At 41.6% G+C, this 22,447-nt stretch overlaps 1 protein-coding gene across 1 annotated transcript in view; it reads left to right on the plus strand.

The window, feature by feature from the left end:
* Nucleotides 1-22,447, plus strand: part of CTNNA2 (catenin alpha 2) — a 633,745-nt gene that overhangs the window by 59,302 nt on the left and 551,996 nt on the right. Inside the window, exon 2 of the mRNA XM_056855155.1 lies at nt 20,022-20,128. Within this exon, the coding sequence (XP_056711133.1) occupies nt 20,022-20,128 (107 nt within the window). The remainder of the gene's footprint in view (nt 1-20,021; nt 20,129-22,447) is intronic.

Genomic DNA, 22,447 nt, shown 5'->3' on the forward strand with positions numbered 1-22,447 from the left:
GTTCCAGGGCGCATATCGGGGAAAAAGCAAAACAGCCTGTGGAAAACAACACACTCTTTGTGTAACTGTGAGTCAGGATCACAGAAAGTTAGAGTTGTCTCAGCAGGGTCAAAACTGCTTTTTTCCCACGTGGGTCCCAGATCCCCCCCCCCATCTTGTGTATTCATCTTAAAAAGGACATAACCTCTTCTGGTTTGAGGGAGCGTGAACTCATTTTTTAGAAGTTCACTACAGGAGAGAAGATGCTAGAGATTGAACCTGGAACTTTATGCATACAAAGCAGAAGTGCCAAAACAGCTGCAGGGTGTTTGTGCGTGCAGCTATTTTGTTACTTGAGAAGTTGGGGGGGGGGCAAGAGCATGTCAGCCCCCCTGCTGTGTGCCTTATCAGGATTGAGCCCTAGTGACATTTTTAATTACTTTAAAATGATACATTAACTTGTTCTATGAAGAAATGAAGGGGTTAATTGCAGTAAAAAAGCATAGATCATTGCCACTAAAGAGGATTAATTTTTGAATTAAGTAATTCGCTATACTGAATTGTTTAGTGTGATCTAATATGATACTGTATTGGGGAAGGGCTGTAGCTCAGTAGCAGAGCATCTGCTTGGCACGCAGAAGGTCCCAGGTTCAATCCCCGGCATCTCCAGTTAAAGGGACTAGGCAAATAGGTGATGTGAAAGACCTCTGCCTGAGACCATGGAGAGCCGCTGCCGGTCTGATTAGACAATACTGACTTTGATAGACCAAGGGTCTGATTCAGTATAAGGCAGCTTCATGTGTTCATGTACTCCTGATCTTCGTGTTTCAAATTCCAAAAATTTCTTGAGAGAATCTGACCATTTCTCAATTGCAGCCGCAGTGCTATTACCAAAAACGTTTAGTAGGGGAGAGGTCTTGTGAAATGGCACAGGGATGTATGGCCTAAGATTAGAAATTGGACATTGTTTTCCCAGCTTCAAGCTGCCTGCTCAAAACTGACATCAGTATTAAACAGAATATTTTTTTGGTCATGAACTCATGTGTAGTTGTGCTCCACTGAGTAAAATACCCTGTACAGGTTTCTGCCCTTACAGCTCCTTCCCATGTCCAACCACTTTGATGGGCAGCTTCCTAGCTCTCTCCTTTTTTTCCTGTGCTGCTGCCATTTTCCCTGGCAGTGTTTGCCATTTTCTTAGAAAAATACCCTTGCAACCCCATCAACATACCACTGTAGCAGACAACCATAAACTGAGGGATTTTTTTGGGTGGGTGGATGGGGGTGTCTAGTTTTACAGTAGAATGGGAAAGGGAAAGCTCCACTCACTAAGTTAGGAAAATGTGGAGAAAAAGCAGAGGAAAGCAATCCTCTGGGAAGCAGACTTGTGAGAGTGGTTTAGCTGGAATGGGGTGGCAACGGACAAAAAACAGAGCAAGCACAAAATACAGGGCAAGCATTTCATGCAGAAATGGCCTGAAGGTTCCTTAGATGGTACATGGTTTAGGCCAGGGGTCCCCAACATAGTGCCCAAGGCACTGTGGCGCCCACCAACACCTTTTCTGGTGCCTGCTGAGTGTTTTTAGGAAGTGGGTGGGGCCAGGCAGGGCTTTTGTCCAGCAAGTCTTCTGATTATCAGAGATTTGATTGGCTGTAACATTTTTTAAAAAGTTGCTTTGGCAGCAGCTGCCACCACAACACAAGGGTCTACACTGTGTTACTAAAGTTAAGATGTGGCAATCATTTTGTGGCTGGCTCCACCTACTGTGGCAGCCATTTTGTGTCTGTGTCCACTGTGCCTTGTCAAAATTCCAAATGTACCCACAGGCTCCAAAAAGTTGGCGACCCCTGTTTTAGCCTCTTCCTCCTGGGAGCAGAGACCTTGTAGTATCCTGGGCATGAGAGTCCTGGGGAAGATGTAAGAGAGGGCTTATTTCCAGTGTGCTACTAATGTTTTGATAGAGGGACTAAGCAAGCTTGATAACAACCTCTCTATGGAATTTAATGTTTGCTAGCTAGGGCAGTTTGGGGCTGGAGATGTTTTCCTTGAAGCACATTCTTGGGTGAAAGATCAGCTTTTTAGTTGAATTGATTTTGGCTGTTTTTGCAGAGTTTCGTCTAATATTTGCTGTGTCACAATTAATAAGGGCCTCGGCTTCCATAACTGAAGTTGGCTTTCCTTTCCTTTCCTTCTTTCTTTTCACTTGAGACAGTGCTCAGACATCTGGCAGCTTAAAAGTTTTTAACAACCAATGAAGGCACACCATGCCATAGCTGTGCCATCCTAAGAAGAGTTGCACCCTTCTAAGCTCATTGACGTTAATGGACTTAAAAGGAAGTAACTGCTTAGGATGGTATTGTAAGAATACTATATTGTTTTGAGAATAGATGGATGAGTTTCAGTGCAATGCCAAGCAAAGCATTCATTGGTTCATACTGATGTTGCAAGAACAAACACCAGCCTTGAAATGTTTGTATCATCAATAACATTTTTCATAAATTAGAGTTTCAGCTGTCTTTATTGTATGACACTTTTCAGCACCATTTATAAAGCTTCTGACAGAACTCTTTTTCAATGTATTGGATCAAGGGAGGGTATTCTTTCCACCAACACATGTAGCTGCATTTGAAGAACTGCTGCTTTACTTGTATTCAAAAATAACAATACTAGATCAAATAGCCTTTGCTATGAAGAAAGGCAGTAGTAACTTTTCTGACCTATATTTGTGAAGGAGTACTACTATTTGGGATACTATATAAGCTAAAAAAAAATCTCTTCTTCACAGAGATGACTTTTTTCTCCCTCCAGCCAACATGTCATGTAATGATGCAGCCAACGTCTCACCTGCTTATAGGATTCATCTGTTTGAAGTAGTCGGATACCTCATGTTGCATTGGCAGTATTCTGGGATGAGGCTGTGACACATTCTTTATAGAAGACATTGTGTGTCTTACATGCTATCAAGTTGCTTCCGATTTATGGCTGCCCTATGAATTAATGACCTCCAAAATGTTCCTATCATTAACATCCTTGCTCAGGTCTTGCAAACTGAGGGCATGGCTTCCCTGGTGGAGTCAATCCATCTCTTGTTGGGTCTTCCTCTTCCTACTGCCTTCAACTTTTACTAGCATCACTGTCTTTCACACTGAGTCTTGTCTTCTCATGACAAGAAGTTATTATAATCCCACAATTCTTCAATTTTCATCTCTCCAAAAAGTCCAAGAAACCAGAAATTTGGGCTTCAAAAATCTCCCAATAGTCTATTTCTGGGACCCTTTCTTTACAGCAGGCGTGTTCAGAGTACAGCAAATAAAAGGCCAATATTATCCCCTTTTGGATATAAAGTGGACTAAGAAACATCAGACTTTTGGATTCCTTTGTGTACCAGGATAAAAAAAAGGATATAGCTTGGAGAAACCTCTAGCTATTTTCAGATTATCATTATGCAGCTGCCAGCTGTTCAAAGGTGCAGAAGAGTTGGTTTTTATATGCCGACTTTCTCTACCACTTAAGGGAGAATCAAACTGGCCTTCCCTTCCCCTCCTCCCAACAGACACCCTGTGAGGTAGGTGGGGCTGAGAGAGCATGACTTGCCCAAGGTCACCCAGCTGGCTTCGTGTAGGAGTGGGGAATCAGGAGTGGGGAAACAAATCCAGTTCCCCAGATTAGCTTCCACCGCTCATGTGGAAGAGTGGGAAATCAAACCCGATTCTCCAGATAAGAGTCCACCGCTCCAAGCCACCGCTCTTAACCACTACACCATGCTGTCTGTCTGCTGAGGGGTGCATGTATTTGGCTAGGATTTGGCATGATAGCCAGTGCCCTCAAGTTCTGTCCTCCAGGCCAAGTTTGCCCCCATCTGCTGTTTAACTTTGTATGGTTGTGATTGACCGCCCAGAACTGTCCTGAGTCTCTTCGGTCAGGGTATATGAGCAAAAGAGTTCTCGCCGCCTTGGAAGGAGAACTGAGGCGCATTCTTTGAGAAAGGCAGCATCCTGCCTGTTCCTTATGTCCTACTGCTTTAAGTAGCAAGGGATGAGCACCAGCACCAGGTTATGGGAAAGTCTGCCCTATGAGTTGCATTCTGCTACCTTTTTCTCAGTCTTGCCCAGTTCTTCTCTTTACTGCAGCCCCTGTCCAAATTGCCTTGCATCCATGCAGGTCCCCCAGAAGAGCCTTGTGGTCAGGGGGGACCCATCCAAACCCCCAGAATAGCCTTGCGGTCATGGGGGCCCCCTCCTTTTTTCATCAGCAGAAGAGGTGTTTGGATCCAGCTCTATGCATCTTATAGTTAGGATTCATTTAAAAATATTCTAGGAAAAAACAGAACTTTTCAACCAAGAGGAAAATTGGCCAGGGGGATATAGAACTTAGAAAGGAAAATCACAGAGTAGTTTCTAGATAACTCACAGCCTACACTGACTTTCCCCACCTTACCATTAAGATGCACCATGCATTCCAAAGTGTGTAGATGAAAGCTGACAAAAGTTCCTTGTTGCCAGCCTGTAATTTATGGACCCTGTGAAAGAGGGAGGTTGATCAAAAAGTAGCAGCTTCTTGAACACCAGCTGGTTTGGCTCACATTTTGCTTGCCTGTTGTAAGAAGGGAACCAGTCGTTTGGCAGGAAGATAGGGTTGCATGCGAGCAGCAAAGGCCAGTTCACCAGGTCGTTGCATACACATTAACCTGCCCACTTTGTCGTTACTTCTTTGCCACTTTCCGCCACCAATTGTATAAATGACAAATGTGCAAGAATGGTCATATCACTGTAATTCTTTTTAAACAAGTGTTACCATTTGTTGTTCGTCTGCGTCTGTCTGATCACTGTTAGTGGCTTCTGATAAGTCTGGATCTTCAGCAGTTCAGACAGGTGCATTTCCCCCCAGCCCTGTAGGAGTTGTTCTTCCCCCACCCGCGGTGCTATTTAATTATCTGACCCAACCATCCATGACTTGAGGGGTGGGGACCATTTTCGCAAAAGTAGCAGCCGGATGGAAAGAAATGAAACTCGACAACTATGGTGATTGTGCATCTGTAGAGATGTTCAGCATGATATCCGAGTTCATGGAATCATAGAATCATAGAGTTGGAAGGGACCAACAGGGTCATCTAGTCCAACCCCCTGCACAATGCAGGAAATTCACAACTACCTCCTCCACACACACCCAGTGACCCTACTCCATGCCCAGAAGATGGCCAAGATGCCCTCCCTCTCATGATCTGCCTAAGATCATAGAATCAGCATTGCTGACAGATGGCCACCTAGCCTCTGCTTAAAAACGTCCAGGGAAGGAATGAGTTGGGTGAAGGCAATTTGCAAACGGAAGCTTGGCTCATGAGGGGTTGTTGACGGCTGATTTATGGTAATCCTATGGGGTTTTGAGGCAAGAGATGTTCTGAGGTGGTTTTGCCATTGCCTGTCTCTACATCACAACACTGGACTCCCTTGGTGGTCTCCTATCCAAGTGCTAGCCAGGGTCAACCCTGCTTAGCTTTTGAGATCAGGCTAGCCTGGGCTATCCAGGTCAGGGCATGAGTGATTGTAGCTGTCAAAAAATGTTTGGTTGCCTGCCAAACATGTTCACTGCGTAGTTCTTGGCATCCCCATGCAAAAACCCCTTGGCCGAGGGGGTATCTATGACTGTTTTTTTTTATGGTGCACTTTTAGGATAAGGTACAGTTCTGAAAGTAGGCTGCAAAGGTTTTCTGGGAAGTTTGCACCAAAGATATCAAACTGGAAGGAAATTACCCTAAGATGGACCATCAGATATTGAAGATGTTATGTATTATCTTCTCCCCTGTGGGGATAAATGTACACGGTCATTGACAGATAGGACTTACGTGATCTGTCCTAGCTCATGAGATGGAGTTTTGGTTTGCAGAGATCCTTACCGAAACAACCTTTTTCATAGCTGATAGTCTTTCCTCTTTCAACTAGAAGCAAAGTAGCATAAACAAATATAGACACATAAAGCTGCATTACATTGCATCAGACCATTGGTCTTTTCAAGGTAAACATTGCCAGCAGCACTCCAGGGACTCAGGTGGAGATGTTTCACATCATCTACTACCTGATTCTTTTAACTGTGGATTCTGGGGTGGCTCCAAACCACCTCTTTTAACCACTACACCGCACTGGAAGGACTCTGAATCACCCTGACTTGTTTGAGCAACTATATTGGCTATCCACTGGAGATTTCTGTGGATGGAAGGGGTTTCTGTCTGACTGCAGCCCAAACGAACCCCCTGAAATGCTGCTCCAAGGGGATGGCATGGGGCAAGAGTTTCAACTGCTTGGAGGAAAAAGTCTTTCCCCCTTAACAGAGACTGAAGGAATGTGATTTACCAAGTGTGGTGATTTACCTCCAGCCTGGAGAGCCAGCGTGGTGTAGTGATTGAGCAGAGGTTTGGAGCAGTGGACTCTGATCTGGAGAACCGGGTTTGATTCCCCACTCCTCCACATGAGCAGTGGATGCTAATCTGGTGAACTGGGTTTGTTTCCCCACTCCTACACATGAAGAGAGCAATCGGGAGAAACAAATCACCAGGAGCAGATGGGATATCAATAGAGCTATTCCAAGCCACAGAAACGGAGTCCATCAAAATCTTGACAAGAATATGCCAACAGATATGGAAAACAAAGCAATGGCCCACAGACTGGACATGATCCATTTACATTCCAATTCCCAAGAAAGGAGACATCAAAGATTGCAGCAACTATCGGACCATCGCATTAATTTCTCACACAAGTAAAGTGATGCTCAAAATCTTACAGCAAAGGCTGTTATATATGGAACGAGAAATTCCTGATGTTCAAGCTGGTTTCAGAAAAGGAAGAGGCACTAGAGATCATATTGCAAATATACGCTGGATACTGGAGCATATGAGAGAATTTCAGAAGAAAATCAGCTTGTGTTTCATAGATTACAGCAAAGCTTTTGACTGTGTGGATCACAAAAAGCTATGGCTGGTTTGAAAGGAAATGGGTGTGCCTCTACTTCTGATCATTTTGATGTGCAACCTGTACTCTGGACAAGAGGCCACAGTTAGAACAGAATATGGAGAAACGGAATGGTTTCCAATTGGCAAAGGTGTCAGACAAGGATGTATTTTATCTCCCTATCGCTTCAATCTATATGCAGAACATATAATTAGGAAAGCTAGATTATATTTAGATGAAGGTGGTGTGAAAATTGGAGGGAGGAACATTAATAATTTGAGATATGCTGATGACACTACATTATTGGGAGAAAATAGTGACGATTTGAAACGACTACTGCTGAAAGTTAAAAGAGAAAGTGCCAAAGCAGGACTACAGCTGAACATCAAGAAAACAAAAGTAATGACTACAGGAGAATTACACAACTTTAAGGTTGACAATGAGGAAATTGAAATTGTTCAAGACTTTCTATTCCTTGGCTCCACCATCAACCAAAAGGGAGACTGCAGCCAAGAAATCCGAAGGAGATTGAGACTAGGAAGGGCAGCCATGAAAGAGCTAGAAAATATTTTGAAGTGTAAGGATGTGTCACTGGCCACCAAGACTAGATTAATTCATGCCATTGTATTTCCTATTAGTATATATGGGTGTGAAAGCTGGACAGTGAAGAAAGCTGATAGGAAGAAAATAGATTCCTTTGAAATGTGTTGGAGGAGAGCGTTACGGATACCGTGGACTGCCAAAAAAACAAATCAGTGGGTTATAGATCAAATCAAGCCTGAACTGACCCTAGAAGCTAAAATGACTAAACTGAGGCTATCATATTTTGGTCACATCATGAGACAACAAGAGTCACTGGAAAAGACAGTCATGCTAGGAAAAGTTGAGGGCAGCAGGAAAAGAGGAAGACCCAACAAGAGATGAATGGACTCAACAAAGGAAGTCACAGCCCTCAATTTGCAAGATTTGAACAAGGCTGTCAAAGATAGGACATTTTGGAGGACTTTGATTCATAGGGTCGCCATGAGTCGGAAGCGACTTGACGGCACTTAACACAACACACACACACACATGAAGCCAGCTGGGTGACCGTGGGCCAGGGTGTCTGTTGTTGGGAGGGGAAGGGAAGGTGATTGTAAGCCGATTTAATTCTTCCTTAAGTGGGAGAGAAAGTCGGCATTAAAAACAAAACAAAAAAACCCAACCCCAAAACCAAACCAAGAAAGCTTCAACTGCACATCTCCACACATCTCTGTTTTCTTTAGCCCTGCTGGCTACACACATGGGGTGGGGCAGAAGCCTGCTTTGGTAGGAAGGGAAATCAGTGAACTGCCCCCCCCCCCAGTCCATTGAAATTATCTGTAGAATACAAGGCTTAATCTGTACTGTTAGTCCTTTTGGTTTGGCTAAAGGTTCTGACTTTCTTACAATTATGATAATTCTGCAAATTTACTTGGAGTGCACATTGTACTATCTGGGGGATAGCTCTGAAATGCTGTATTACAGCAACTTTCTCTCCCCCCCTTCCTCCCAATTATGCTTTGTTCTCCTTCTTGAACTCTACCTGTAATTAAAATACAAAAGCATTTGAGAACTAATTCTGGACATCATTTTTCTGTTATGCACAGCAATTATCAGAAATATGGTGAACATATCCTGTAGTGATACATGCTTAATGTTTTTTTTCTCCATTGTTCCTTTCATTTTCTAAGCTTTTCAAAACAAAAACCTTTTAAGGCTTTTTTGCAATTAATCACCATGGCTCTCTTATCAAGTACAGTATGTATCTTATGCACTAGAAATATGAGGCCCAGGAACATCTGAAGGTGAAGAGCAACTGTAATATTATTTGAAATAATGTAATATTATCAAAACCTCTTTATTATTTTATTTCTTTGCACTTATCACAATATTGCATTGAACACATGAATACATGAAGCTGCCTTATACTGAATCAGACCCTTGGTCCACCAAAGTCAGTATTGTCTACTCAGACCGGCAGCAGCTCTCCAGGGTCTCAGGCGGAGGTCTTTCACATCACCTACTTGCCTGGTCCCTTTAACTGGAGATGCTGGGGATTGAACCTGGGACCTTCTGAGCCACGGCTCCTCCCTGTGCTAATTCATAAAACAAAATACTTACTGTTCCATCCTAGTTACAGGGCTACTCAGCTAAATACTGTGGCGGGAATATCTTTACAGAGCCCTAGGATGGAGCCCAGCCCGAGAAGGTGGATCTTTCACCATTTCCAGCTCAGAATGGAGATTAGATGCTTTCCTGAAAGGGGTGCCATTGCCAAATGTGAGCTAATGGGGCCTGATATAGTAATTACTGGAGGAAATTCAATCTGTTATTGGAATCCATTCTGCTAGCTATGCTTGAACTGCAGAGCCAATACTGCTGGTTTGTGATATGCATTCCCCTCGCTCTTGGGGATTACGGAGAGTGCATTCAGAGAAGTGTAATAGACCCCTTCTCTATCAAATGGATTGTACGAAGAGCTTCACAGGTGATTTCTTCAAAAACCTTCAAGCGCTTTTCTAACTCCAATAGGGAAGGAAGCTGTAGGCATTTATTCAGAAGTGTGTTCCACTGGATTGTGAAGTAATTGAGTTTGTTGGAAAGAATTATGAAAACAACTAAATGTCAGGAGAAAGGCGTTGGAAAAATCAGAGCTCCAAAGGTTTTTCTTCGCAGTTGGCAAACAGATGTTTACCCAACTCTTCGTTTCTTTTAATGTCTTCTGCCAGCTTCTCTGATGTTCGCTTAATGCATGTAGCAAAGCTTTTCTTGCAGCAAACCTACACAATGTGTGACCCAATTCCTGTTTCTGCAGCCTGCTTGGTCCTCCAGTACATATGTGTGTGTGTGTAGAGCTCATGGCATGCAGCCGTGCATGGTTAGTGGAGTTGCATTAAGCTTGTTACTTACCCTTTATGTTGTGAATATTTCTTTTGCAGATCGTCATGGTAAAATTAGAACCTAAGAGGGTAAAGAGGATAAACTCATCTGAAACATGTTGGTCCTGATTTTTATTCTCTACCAAAACTGTGAATATATAGTAATTCTTTATTTACCCTGACTTAAAGCTGTCTGTGTTGTGTGTGTTATGGCGTGGTGTAGTGGTTAGGAGCAGTGGACTCTAATCTGGAGAACCGGGTTTGATTCCCCGCTCCTCTACATGAGCGGCGGACTCTAATCTGGTGAACCGGGTTGGTTTCCCCACTCCTCCACATGAAGCCAGCTTGGAGACCTTGGGCTAGTCACAGTTCTCTCTGAACTCTCTCAGCCCCACCTACCTCACAGGGTGTTTGTTGTGGGGAGGGGAAGGGAAGGAGACTGTAAGCCTGTTTGATTCTTCCTTAAGTGGTAGAGAAAGATGGTATATAAAAACCAACTCTCCTCCTCATTCTTCTGGCATCCTCTGTGCTTATGGTTTTATTGCCACCCCCTCTTTCCACCATCACAATCTTAACAATTATTGTATCCTTGGCCAGTGCTCACTAAGTAACTTCTAACATTAAAAAAATAAACTAGTTTGTCATCCAAACTACGACTCAGCCCTAGCAACACTAGCAAAGTCAGTGACTGCTTGAGTTGTATGCTGCTTTTAATGTGCAGGTTATATCCTGTCAGGGATGAACCACACAGCAGCTCTCAAGTGTTCTCCTTTACTCCCCCCCCCCGCTGAAGTTAATGGCAGCTATTCAGAATGTGAAGGGGTCGCTGGGTAATTATTTGCCGTTAAATCTGCTTCTTGCACCTAATGACCCTGGCACTGAGAACTGGACTTGCTCCTTGTTCAGTACATTGTGTCCTGCCAGGCTCGATATACCTGGTTCTTTCAGCCTGTTGCTTCAGAGTTGTCACTGCTTTTTACACTGAAGTTCCGTGGGGGGTGGACTTCTCCAAAGAAGCAGCAAAAAAGAAGTGACCTAAAGGGCATCTGCTAATCTTTGTAATAACTGTAAAAAACTCAATGCCTCCTGAGAGTAGGGAGATTCGTGTAGATAAGAAATCAAGGGTATATATTTGTGTGAATATGACGGGGCCCTGCAAAATGGGTTGTCACAAATGCTGGTCATGAAATAGTTAATGCGATCTTGGGGTGCATCAACAGAGGCACCCCATCCAAATCGCGAGATGTCATAGTGCCACTGTACTTGGCATTGGTCAGGCCGCACCTGGAGAATTGTGTGCAGTTCTGGAGGCCTCACTTCAAAAAGGATGTGGACAGAATGGAGCGGGTGCAAAGGAGAGCGACGAGGATGATCAGGGGCCTGGAGACCAAGCCCTATGCGGAAAGGCTGAGGGAGTTGGGCATGTTCAGCCTGGAGAAGAGTAGGTTGAGGGGGGACATGATATTACACCAGTTGAAACACAGTGCATTTTTTAAAAAAAATTTATGCACACAGTGCATTTATTGAAGCAACGTTATGATGCAGCCCTATTTCCATAGTAAAAATGGTCTCCTGAGCCATTCTGTTTTGCATAGTTTGTGAAAAGCCAGGCACCTGGGAGCCTTCCTCAGGCAGGCCATTCCACGAAGTGGCGGCCACCAGAGAGACGACACGTTTATGGGCAGTAGTTGATCTTTCCTGTCTGTAGCGTGGCACCTCCACAAGACCCTGCTCAGATAAGCAGAGTTGTCGTGCAAGGACACAGATAGAGAGGTGGTCTTGCAGATATGAGGGTCCAAGGCCATGAGCCAGTTCTTTTCTGCAACAAGGAAACAACAGTGCAATTGCTCATTTGATGACTTCACTCTATTTGCCAATACACATTCTCATGAAAGTGCAACGATTTGGCATCATTGCACGTTCCTCTGAGGGCATGCTAGTAGCGCCCCTGTTTAACTATATTGTTCAGTCTGTGGTTGGAGAAGAACTGACGAAGCACGAACTCCGTGTGGGTGTGAAACTGCTGCACTGAGCTGGCTGTGCTGTTTAGTTTCTCCAAGCTGTCTCAGCACTGATGCCTTAAGTCTACCAAAGAACAGAAACTTTCATATATCAAGCTATAGACTATAGCTTGTCACACATTCATTTTTCTGTATTTGAAGTGCAACTGCTAATTGAGAGTGTATAGCTTTAACAAGTTGTATGAACTCCCTTGTTGTTTATTGAATTGCTTATGCTGTGCTTGGGTGAGAATGTGTATTGGCAAATAGAGTTAAGTCGTCAAATGAGCCATTGTGAAGGTATATTTTTTTTTCTACAACCAGTTCTTTTCTAGCCAAATGATTTCCTGTAAGCACATTTGTTGGAAAGCTTATTGATACTATACTGTTTGGGTGGGGATAGTAAGGATGTGTCACTGGCAACCAAGATCAAGTTAATTCATGCCATTGTATTCCCTATTACTATGTATGGATGTGAAAGCTGGACAATGAAGAAAGCTGATAGGAAGAAAGTAGATTCCTTTGAACTGTGGTGTTGGAGGAGAGTATTATGGGTACCGTTTACTGCCAAAAAAACAAAACTAAATCAGTGGGTTATATATCAAATCAAGCCTGAACTGACCCTAGAAGCTAAAATGACTCAACTGAGGCTAACATACTTTGGTCACATTATGAGAAGACAAGAGTCACTAGAAAAGACGATCATGCTAGGAAAAGTGGAAGACAGCAGAAAAAGAGGAAGACCCAATAAGAGATGGATTGACTATAATGGAAGCCACAGCCCTCAATTTGGAAGACCTGAGCAAGACCTGTTAAAGATAGGACGTTTTGGAGGACATTGATTCATAGGGTCACCATGTGTCGGAAATGACTTCATGGCACTTAACACACACGGGATAGTTCTTGAAGTGATGGTATTGTGGTCCCACTTTGAAGGGTGTGTGGGTGGGATGGGGTGGAACTAGTTGGGTGGGTGGGTGGAGGTGGGCTGGGTGGAACTAGTTGGAATCACTGAGGGATATTTTGTTTATTTAAAACCAATTTAAACCAGTTTTTCGCTGGAATAGGATTTAAAATGCCATACCAAAAAAGAAAGAAAGATAACAGCTAACAGAGCCATTTCTTTACATTTCCATGAGCCACTATGAGAATGCTGGTTAAAAATCCTTTTTACCTTCCTTGGAACTTATAGAAATGATGGAGGCAACAAAACTTAAAGTATGTAATAAATTATGTCAAAAATGTGTCGTTTAAATGGTACGGTGTATGGTACAAAGCAACCCTCCAATCAATCTGCCTCATCTATTTCCATTTCCTTCTATGGATAAAAAATTATTCTTGCCTCTTCTGTCATCTTGGGTTATATTAGCAAGATCTCCTGGGGGCTGCGCAGTTTGTCAGTGAAGATGGCAGGCGCTTCTGCCGGAAGGGTGCTTCCTTGATATCTTTTTGCCTTTTCATTTTTCTCTGTATCTCTTTCTCGAGCTTTTTTGTGTATGTCCTTTTAACCTTTGGCTTCCCTCCCAATCATACTTTTTACTTCTTTGTGGTTTCTGCACACTGCTAGGCTTTGCGCCCGTGCAGAGAAACAGTTTGGAAAGTTGTAGAGCTAGGTTTCAGGCGCAAAAAATTCTCTCCTGTCAGATGCAGTTCTGACTATGCATGCCCATGGAGGAGGAGTCAGGCTTTCCCCCTTAGTTTTCTTTCATCCATCCCTGTTGTAGCTACATCAGTGAAAGGCTCTCAGCTTGTTGGTACTGATATTTGTTGCCAGTGAATTTCTATTTTTCCCATATGTGTTTGAGAAGAACATTACTAAGGGCGAAAACGCATGGTCGCTTTAGCCTCCTTTATTCCGTTTAAGCCAGGATTCAGCTAGGATCGAACGCACGTTTGGCGAAACGCATGCATTTGATCCTGGCTGGAACAGGGAATACAGGAGGCTAAAGCGACCATGTGTTTTCACCCTAAGACTGTACACTGCTTAGCAAAATGCCTTATTAATTACTCTTAAAACATGCAATTTGAAACATTACTTGACTTCTTTGTGTTGCATTGTGTAAATTGCAATAGTTGATCATTGTACCTTGAAAAAAATCTAAGCCGATTAGTAGAATATTTGTTTAACATTGATTGCAAAGTTTAATAAGTGCTTTTTTGGGTAGAATATTATTTTCTTCTCCCAGTCGGATGGAGATTTAATTAGAAATGTTAGTTTAGGCTTATTTGTATAATTGAATAGAACAAACAAAAGGGGAATAAAAAACTTAACCTTAACTAGACAAAGAACCTAAAGGTTGAGCTGAATATTATAACAAAATACTAATATTATTTATGAATCAGTGTACACTGAATTTAAAACACTGGGACTTACAATATAGAAGGTAAAAATTAATGTTTTGAGTATCAATCGGCAGACTTTAATTCTTTCTAATTAAGGTATAAACAAAGATGATATTGATGAGCGTTAAACTTTCTCTTTTTTCTTCCCCACCCCCTATTCAGGTTATTACTTTACAGCACACCTTTATTTGTATTTCTGGATGTGTTTCTAAAATATGTGAATGTATAATTGACCACTGAAGAAGGCCACATAGGCCAAAACATGTTTGGGCAATTTATTGGTCATTTACATTGATTGTTGAATCATTTATGTTGGGAAATCAGCAGCTATTTTTATATATTATTTTAATTGATCAGCCTGTATATTTAAGGCCCCGTGTTTTTAATTCAGTGTACACTGCATAATAAATAATATTAGTATTTTGTTATAATTTTCAGCTCAACTTTTAGGTTCTTTATTTGCATAATTGTAATGCTTGAAAGTGACCTCAAAGGGCAGATAATGCAGTCTGTGTTGTGTTTTGAGAATAAGGGCAAAAATATGCTTGGTTTGGAAACTGCTGTGTCCCCAAATTAAATGCTGAAGTAATGAAGGGTCAGAGGGAAGATTTGCAGGAGATGGCTGGTAGGAATGAGAAGTGCTTGTCTGTCTCCTGCAAAATGTAATCCCATATCAGTCTTTCCCTTGTTCATGCCTGCTTTTGTTTTTCAGAGACTGGCTGGGAGGGGAAAAAGCAAACAACTTTAAAGTGTTTTGGGAGGTATAGCTGCCAGAGGAAAACAGGTGCAAAAAGAGCTGAAGAGAGAGCCAGCATGGTGCAGTGGTTAAGAGCAGCGGACTCTAATCTGAAGGACTAGGTTTGATTTCCCACTCCTCCACATGCAGCCTGCTGGGTTACCTTGGGCTAGTCACAGTTCTGTCAGAGCTCTCTCAGCCCCACCTACCTCACAGGGTGTCTGTTGTGGGGAGAGAAAGGGAAGGCGATTGTAAGCTGCTTTGAGACGCCTTTCAGTAGATAAAAGGGTGTGTGTGCAAAAACCAACTCTTCTTCTACCCCTGCCCCTTTACCTTGTGAGGAAAGCACAGTACTGGAGACCCCATGTTTTCCCTATCACGTGTGGTTCTGCCTGAAGCATTGCTGTACAGCTTCTGTGCTGGTTTGTTAGTTACCTTGTGCTTTCCTGTACCCATTGCCTACTCTGTGTTCAAAGGAAGTACAGCATGATTATTCATTCTGTTGCAGTCCTACTGTGATTTGTGTCTCTCTTTGTGTGTTAAGTGCCGCCAAGTCGCTTCCAACTCATGGCAACCCTATGAATTAATGACCTCTAAAACATCCTATCATTAACAGCCCTGCTCAGGCCTTGCAAACTGAGGTCCGTGGCTTCCTTGTCTTCATATTGGGTCTTCCTCTTTTCCTGCTGTCTTCAACGTTTCCTTGCATTATTGTCTTTTCCAGTAAGTCTCGTCTTCTTATAATGTGACCAAAATATGATAACCTCAGTTTAGTCATTTTAGCTTGTAGGGAGAGTTCAAGTGTGATTTGATCTAGAACCCACTTATTTGTCTTTTGGTGATCCATGGTATCCATAAAACTCTCCTCTATCACCACACTTCAAAGGAATCTACTTTCTTACTGTCAATTTTCTTCATTGTCCAGCTTTCACACCCATACATAGTAACGGGAAATACTGTGGAATTAATGCTCTTGTACATCAGCAACAAGCCTTTACACTTAAGGATCCTTTCTAGCTTCCTTCACGGCTGCCCTTCCCAGTCTTAATCTCCTTCTGATTCCTTGGTTTCAGTCTCCCTTTTGGTTGATAAGGGAACCAAAGGATAGAAAATCTTTAACAATTGCAGTTTCTTCATCATCAGCCTTAAGTTTGTGTAAAACCATAGTCGTCATTACTTTTGTCTTCTTGATGTTCAGCTGTAATCCATCTTTGTCACTTTCTGCTTTAACCTTCATCAGAAGTCATTTCAAGTCTTCACTGTTTTCTGCCAATATTGTGGTGTCATCTGCATATCTCAAATTGTTAATGTTCCTTCTGCCAATTTTCACTCCACGTTCATCTAAATAAGATCAGGTTCTCCTTGTGTTATGTTCTGCATATAGATTGATGACATAGGGAGAGAAAATATATCCTTGTCTGAAATCTTTGCCAGTTGGAAACCATTCTGTTTCTCCATATTCTGTCCTTAACAGTAGCCCCTTGAACAGAGTATAGGTTGCACATCAAAACAAATCTTTTGTGATCTACATAGTCAAATCCTCTGCTGAGAGCTACTTTCAGGGCATACTGCACCATTTTTCTTGGTCTCGCTAAATGTGATTGGAGAGAAACTGTCCAAATAGCACTGCTGATTAGGACAGAGTGAAATAGGAGGGTGGTATATAAACATACTTAACTTTGCTTTTTGAGAGCACCTTTAACTTGTTACATCAGCCTTTACTCACATGCACGATGATATAAATAAGCCTGTTCTTTCTCTTAAGCCATTTCATTTTCCAGTTAGAGTCAAACTGTACGGCACAAAAGCTGTAATGCATTAGAAAACTATTTAATGAAATAAGCCTGTAGTGTAAACTTTGTTCAAAATTAAATTAAATTTGTATTATAAATTTGTATGATTTCACAAGTTCACGAGAGAGAGAGAGAGAGAGAGAGAGAGAGAGAGAGAGAGAGAGAGAGAGAGAGAGAGAGAGAGAGAGAGAGAGAGAGAGAGAGAGAGAGAATAGAATGTTAAAAGGCTAAAATTTAATTGGCTTTGGTGCACAACAGCCAGAGACCAGCCATCTTTGTGGCTCTGTAGTTTATCTGCCTGCTACATTTTTATCTTGCTCTTCTTCCAAGTGTCTTCTCCATTTTGCCCTCACAAGACTCATCATTCTGGGCATCACACTTAAAGAGACAAATTGGAACACATTCGGAAGAGAGCAATGAGTTCTAGAAAGAGTTCTGGAAAGCAAGTTGTATAAGGAAAGGCTGAGAGAAGTGGGTATGTTTAGTGTTGAGAAGGCTGAGTTTTCAAATACCTGAGGGTTTGCCGCAGGGAAAAAGAAAGACTTGTTCTCTGCTGCATCATATGGCAAAGCTAGGTCTACTTGCTCCAAGTCATAGGAGGTTAGGCTTCAGTTGAACGTTAGGAAAAACTACTTAATGGTGATAGTCGTCTGACAATGGAACTAATTACCAGTCAAACCAAGCAGAGGCGGGGCAGCCATCTGTTGAGGATTCTTTAGCTCTGGATTTCTTGCACTGAGTAATGGGATTGTACATACGGCCCCTTCCAGTTCTGTGATCTCACTGGTGGTCAGTCACAATTGTGTGTGTGCATGTGTGTGTAAGTGTCGTCAAGTCCCTTCCGACTTCTAGGATGTACAAGCTTTTATTGTTGCTATATACAGAACAAGAAAGAATCAAGCCAACAATGATTACCTGGGCACAAACAATTGGTCATTCTATTTCCTTGAAAAGTTGGGAAAGACTTTGGTCAAGAGACATGAAAAAGTTTCTTTCCCAATCGATAAGGGAAAATATCTATAAAATGATTTACAGATGGTACTTGACACCGAAAAAATTGTCTGCAATGTACAGTACAATGTCACCAAATTGTTGGAAGTGTCAGGATAAAGTTGGCTGTTTTCACCATGTTTGGTGGCTTTGTGATAAAGCTAAAAACTTTTGGGATATGATATACAATGAGCTAAGGTTAATTCTACAACAAAATATCCCCAAAACCTCAGAGATGATGTTGTTAAGAATTATACCAGACCATATTATAACACAACAAACCTTTTTACTCTATGCCACCACAGCTGCGAGAATGGTCTATGCAGCTAAATGGAAAATGACTGAAATACCGGACAAAACTGATTGGATTCATAAAATGTTTGAACTAGCAGAAATGGCAAAATTGACTGAGTTAGTAAATCAAAAAGACAATGATGAATTTGTTAAGGAATGGGAGGCGTGGATTGTTTATTGTAAAAATGAACTTAATGTGCAAAATGTTAAAGGTTATGACTTAAGACTAATTCAACTTGTTATAAGTTAAGTTAATTTCCTTGTTTTTTCTTTCTTTCCTTTTTTAATAACTGTAGAAGGTTTTATAATTTTTTTATAAAGAATTAGAAAATAATTGCTAAGAGGATTACGAAGATAAGTTAGAGATAGAAGAAGGAAGAGGGGAAGTCAAAGTAGGGGAAGATGATTGTTATATATATGTTAGATTTAATTGAGAATTAGAAAAGATTGAAAGGCAATGTTAATTGATTGTATGGAATGTATGAAAAAACAATAAAAACATTTTTTTTAATTTTTTTAAAAAGTCCCTTCCGACTCATGGCGAACCCATGAATTAGTGTCCTCCAAAACATCTTCTCCTAAACAGTCTTGCTCAGATCTTGCAAATTGAGGGCCGTGGCTTCCTTTATAGAGTCAATCTATCTCTTGTTGGGTCTTCCTCTTTTCCTAGCATGATTGTCTTTCCTTACCATCTGCAAAGTCCAACACCAGAGTCACACTTACTTGTGCATGTCACAAACTTGCCAAAGCTACGTAGATCTAGCTCTGGATCTGGATGGGTCACTTCTGGGAGAACCCTGTGTATGAATCTTGCATTTCACATAAGGACACAATACAAATGTAATAATAGTAATAATAGTAAAATGTTTCAGCAAAATAGCTTTGGCCCATAATTTGGTGATCTGTTTTTGATGGGGAAATCAGAGGAAAAAAATATTTTCAACATTATACTTTGCAACTTTACACTTTGATGGCAAAATATCCCACTGTTGTCATTTATACACTCACCAAGCTCTCCAGCTTTCATTTAGTTTTTTGTTTCAAGGCTCTGTCATTACTTTCTGAGAGACTGGCCTCAGAAGTAGGGTGGTTTTTTTTTTACTATATTTTTACTTGGCATTTGGAATTAAGTTGTCCTCTTGAAATAGGACAATGTAGTGAATTGACCCAATCCCTTTCCTATTTTTTTATGACCTCTAAAATATAATTGGGAATTTTTTTTTGGGTGGGGAAGGGGTTGCACGTGGCTTCTATGCAGCCTCTGAAATGAACTTGCTGTCTCTTGCCTTGAGGAGTCCTGGAGTTATTAAGCCTTTTGTGTTTCTCCCTGGGGAAGAAGGGACAAACAAATTGAGAGATTGTTTGGAGCAGAAAATGGATGGTAGATAAAGAGTTATGCATTTACCACGATGCCCTTCCTCATAATTGGGCTTCATGAAGCTACACACCATTATAAAACAAAACATCACAACATTGGTAGATAGTCCATCAAGTTGCAGTCAGTGTTGTTTGAATTTTTACTGGGTCAAGGAAAATAAGTGTAGTCTTGGGCCATTCACAGTAGCTAGTTATCAGCTACCTAATTCCTCCCTTTACACTGAAAACCTCAAGGGAAGGAAGAAGCATGTTCCACTGAGGAATGGCTCTAATTCTTCCTAATGTCTAGACGGACAGTCTTTTGATTTAATTTCAACCCGTTGGTTCTGCCCGACCTTCTGGGGCAACAGAAAACAACTTGGCACCATCCTCTATAGGACAGCCTTTTAAGTGCTTGAAAATAGTTATATCACATCAAGATAAACCCTGTCAATAGTTTATTGCACATTTTTATAGAAATGTTTATTGTACCTGAGACCTTTTGTGTGTGTGTGTGTGTTTGTTCATGTGTACACTATACCTAGTGAGTTGTCATTTGTGAACCCCTTAATGCTACTTACACTGCTGAGTAACACTGTTCATAACCAATTTTTCATGGTAGCATCCAATTAAAATTCTCATATGACTATGGTTCCTGCTTAAAGTCTTAACGGATTTGTCTTTCTTCTAGGGAGCATGACGTCTGCAACTTCACCTATCATTTTAAAATGGGACCCCAAAAGTTTGGAAATCCGGACCCTTACTGTAGAGAGGCTACTGGAGCCACTAGTTACACAGGTAAATTGCTCAGCACCATGATATCTGCTTCTTTGATTGTTTTGGTATGTTTTCTTATAACTTTATATAATGAACATTGTGGTATAGTGCAGTTACTGCTTTCCTGGCTCGTGAGTAAAACATTTAAGGGAGATCAGTTGATAATCTTTTTGGACGACTGGCACTGCGTATTTTGCAAAGTTCTTCTTTGGTACATTTTGCTATTGGAATATAAGATGATAGGGTATATATTCTTCAAGTTGCATGTTTCATAAGACATCTTTTATCTTAGTTTCATTGCAAGGGATTTCTCCACTTTGTTCAGCAACATGGGGTCATTTCACCACACCTGCCATAACTGAACATGTGTTTAAAAATGTAGATGATGATGAAAGCACCAGAAGGGCAGGGAATTTGAAAGGCTTTAAGAGGGGAGTGGACATGTTCATGGAGGAGAGGGTTATTCATGGCAACTAGTAAAAATGGATATTAGTCATGATGCATATCTATTCTCTCCAGGATTAGAGGAGCACGCCTATTATATTAGGTGCTTTGCAACACAGGCAGGATAATGCTGCTGCAGTCGTCTTGTTTGTGGGCTTCTTAGAGGCCCCTGGTTGGCCACTGTGTGAACAGACTGCTGGACTTGATGGGCCTTGGTGTGATCCAGTATGGCTTTTCTTATGTTCTTATGTTCTTTCCAGAATCAGAGGAGCAGGCCTATTATATTAGATGCTATGGAAAACAGGCAGGACAATGCTGCTGCAGTCGTCTTGTTTGTGGACTTCCTGGCGGTACCTGGTCAGCCACTGTGTGAACAGACTGCTAGACTTGATGGATCTTGGTCTGATCCAGCATGGCCTTTCTTATGTTCTTATGAATCTGTTTTATAGGCTAGTTGAACATTAATGATGATGGTTACACACTTAGAGAGTTCAGTATTGTGATTGGTTTCTGGTGGTTATATATTTTCAGCTGTTAAGTAGGTCATTGTCTCATAAGAAGAGTCCTGCTGGATCAGAGGTCCGTCTAGTCCAGCATCCTGTCTCAAACAGTGGCCAACCACTCCCTCTGGAGGTTCAGCAACAGGGCACGGAGGCCAAGCCTCCCTGATGTTGCCTCCTGCCATGGGATTCAGTGGTTGACTGCCTCTGAATGTCATCGTGGCTAGTAGCCACTGGTAGACCTGTCCTTTATGAATCTGGCTAATCCCCTTCTAATGCTGCCAATGCTTGTCACCATCACTACATCCTCTGTCAGCAAATTCCACATTTTAGTCACTCTCTGTGTAAAGAAGTATTTCCTTTAACTTTATTGTCTCCCTTTCAGTTGAAATTTAGATCATAAGCTTATTGGGCAAAGACCTGTCTTTCAGCTTATGTTTAAGTGTAAAATGTCATGTATATTAATAGTATCACTAATTCCTGGATTCTTAAAAGACATTCGCAATGTAGAAGAAAAAAAACACTGTGCCTCCCGAAACGCCCAAAGCATTAGAATAAATACACTCCTGCTTCTTTCAAGGTTGCCTTTACCCCAAATAAGTATTTTCTTCCCTTACTGTCTAGGAGCTTAAATCTGTAGCTGTGTTTAACCTTGGTACTGGCCTATTACGCAACCTTGAAATAAATGAGAAGTCTAATGGCTATTGCTGTTAAAGGTACACTTCTTTCTTTATCGGCCTAGCATTTGTGCTCTGTAGACCTCTTGTCAGCAGTACAGCACAAAATGACATTACAGCATTATCGCAGAAGTGTATCTCGCACACACAGGTACAAAATAAGCCGGCCCAGAATGAGAAAGTACTAGGAGACGAATGCACTCTTATTGGATAACACATTTTAAACGCTTATCTTTATGCACTGATATCCATGACCTGCTCCATTCAAGTGATATTTGCAAGCAAACCATAAGCTGGGTGATTGCTCATAGGGAGGGTAATTGACGAGACACAAACTGTATCCTACCTCTCACTTCTCAGACTGTGGAAATTGCCGTCCTTTTGGCTGTAGTTTTATACAGTGCAGAGCACAAAACAAGATGCTCAAAAACAAAGAGAACTTGCTTACAGCTAATTATTATATAATTGAATTTACTGAGTGATTGCAAAAAAATCCTTGGGATTAAATTGCACTCCTCCCTCCCAAATGCGGCTGTGAGAACAGTTCAGATTTGCAGCAGTGGTTTGTCATTAGAATATCCTTTCTAAATGGAGGAATTGTTATTTTGAACTTCAGTGATTTAATTTTGTCTAATAGTTATGAAGGTTTATTCACTGATGCTGCCTTTCTGTAGCTCTTAAATTAGATAGTCATTTTAAGAACGCCATTAGGAAAACAT

The sequence above is a fragment of the Euleptes europaea genome, chromosome 9 (assembly GCF_029931775.1).
Source record: "Euleptes europaea isolate rEulEur1 chromosome 9, rEulEur1.hap1, whole genome shotgun sequence".
NCBI lineage: Eukaryota > Metazoa > Chordata > Lepidosauria > Squamata > Sphaerodactylidae > Euleptes > Euleptes europaea.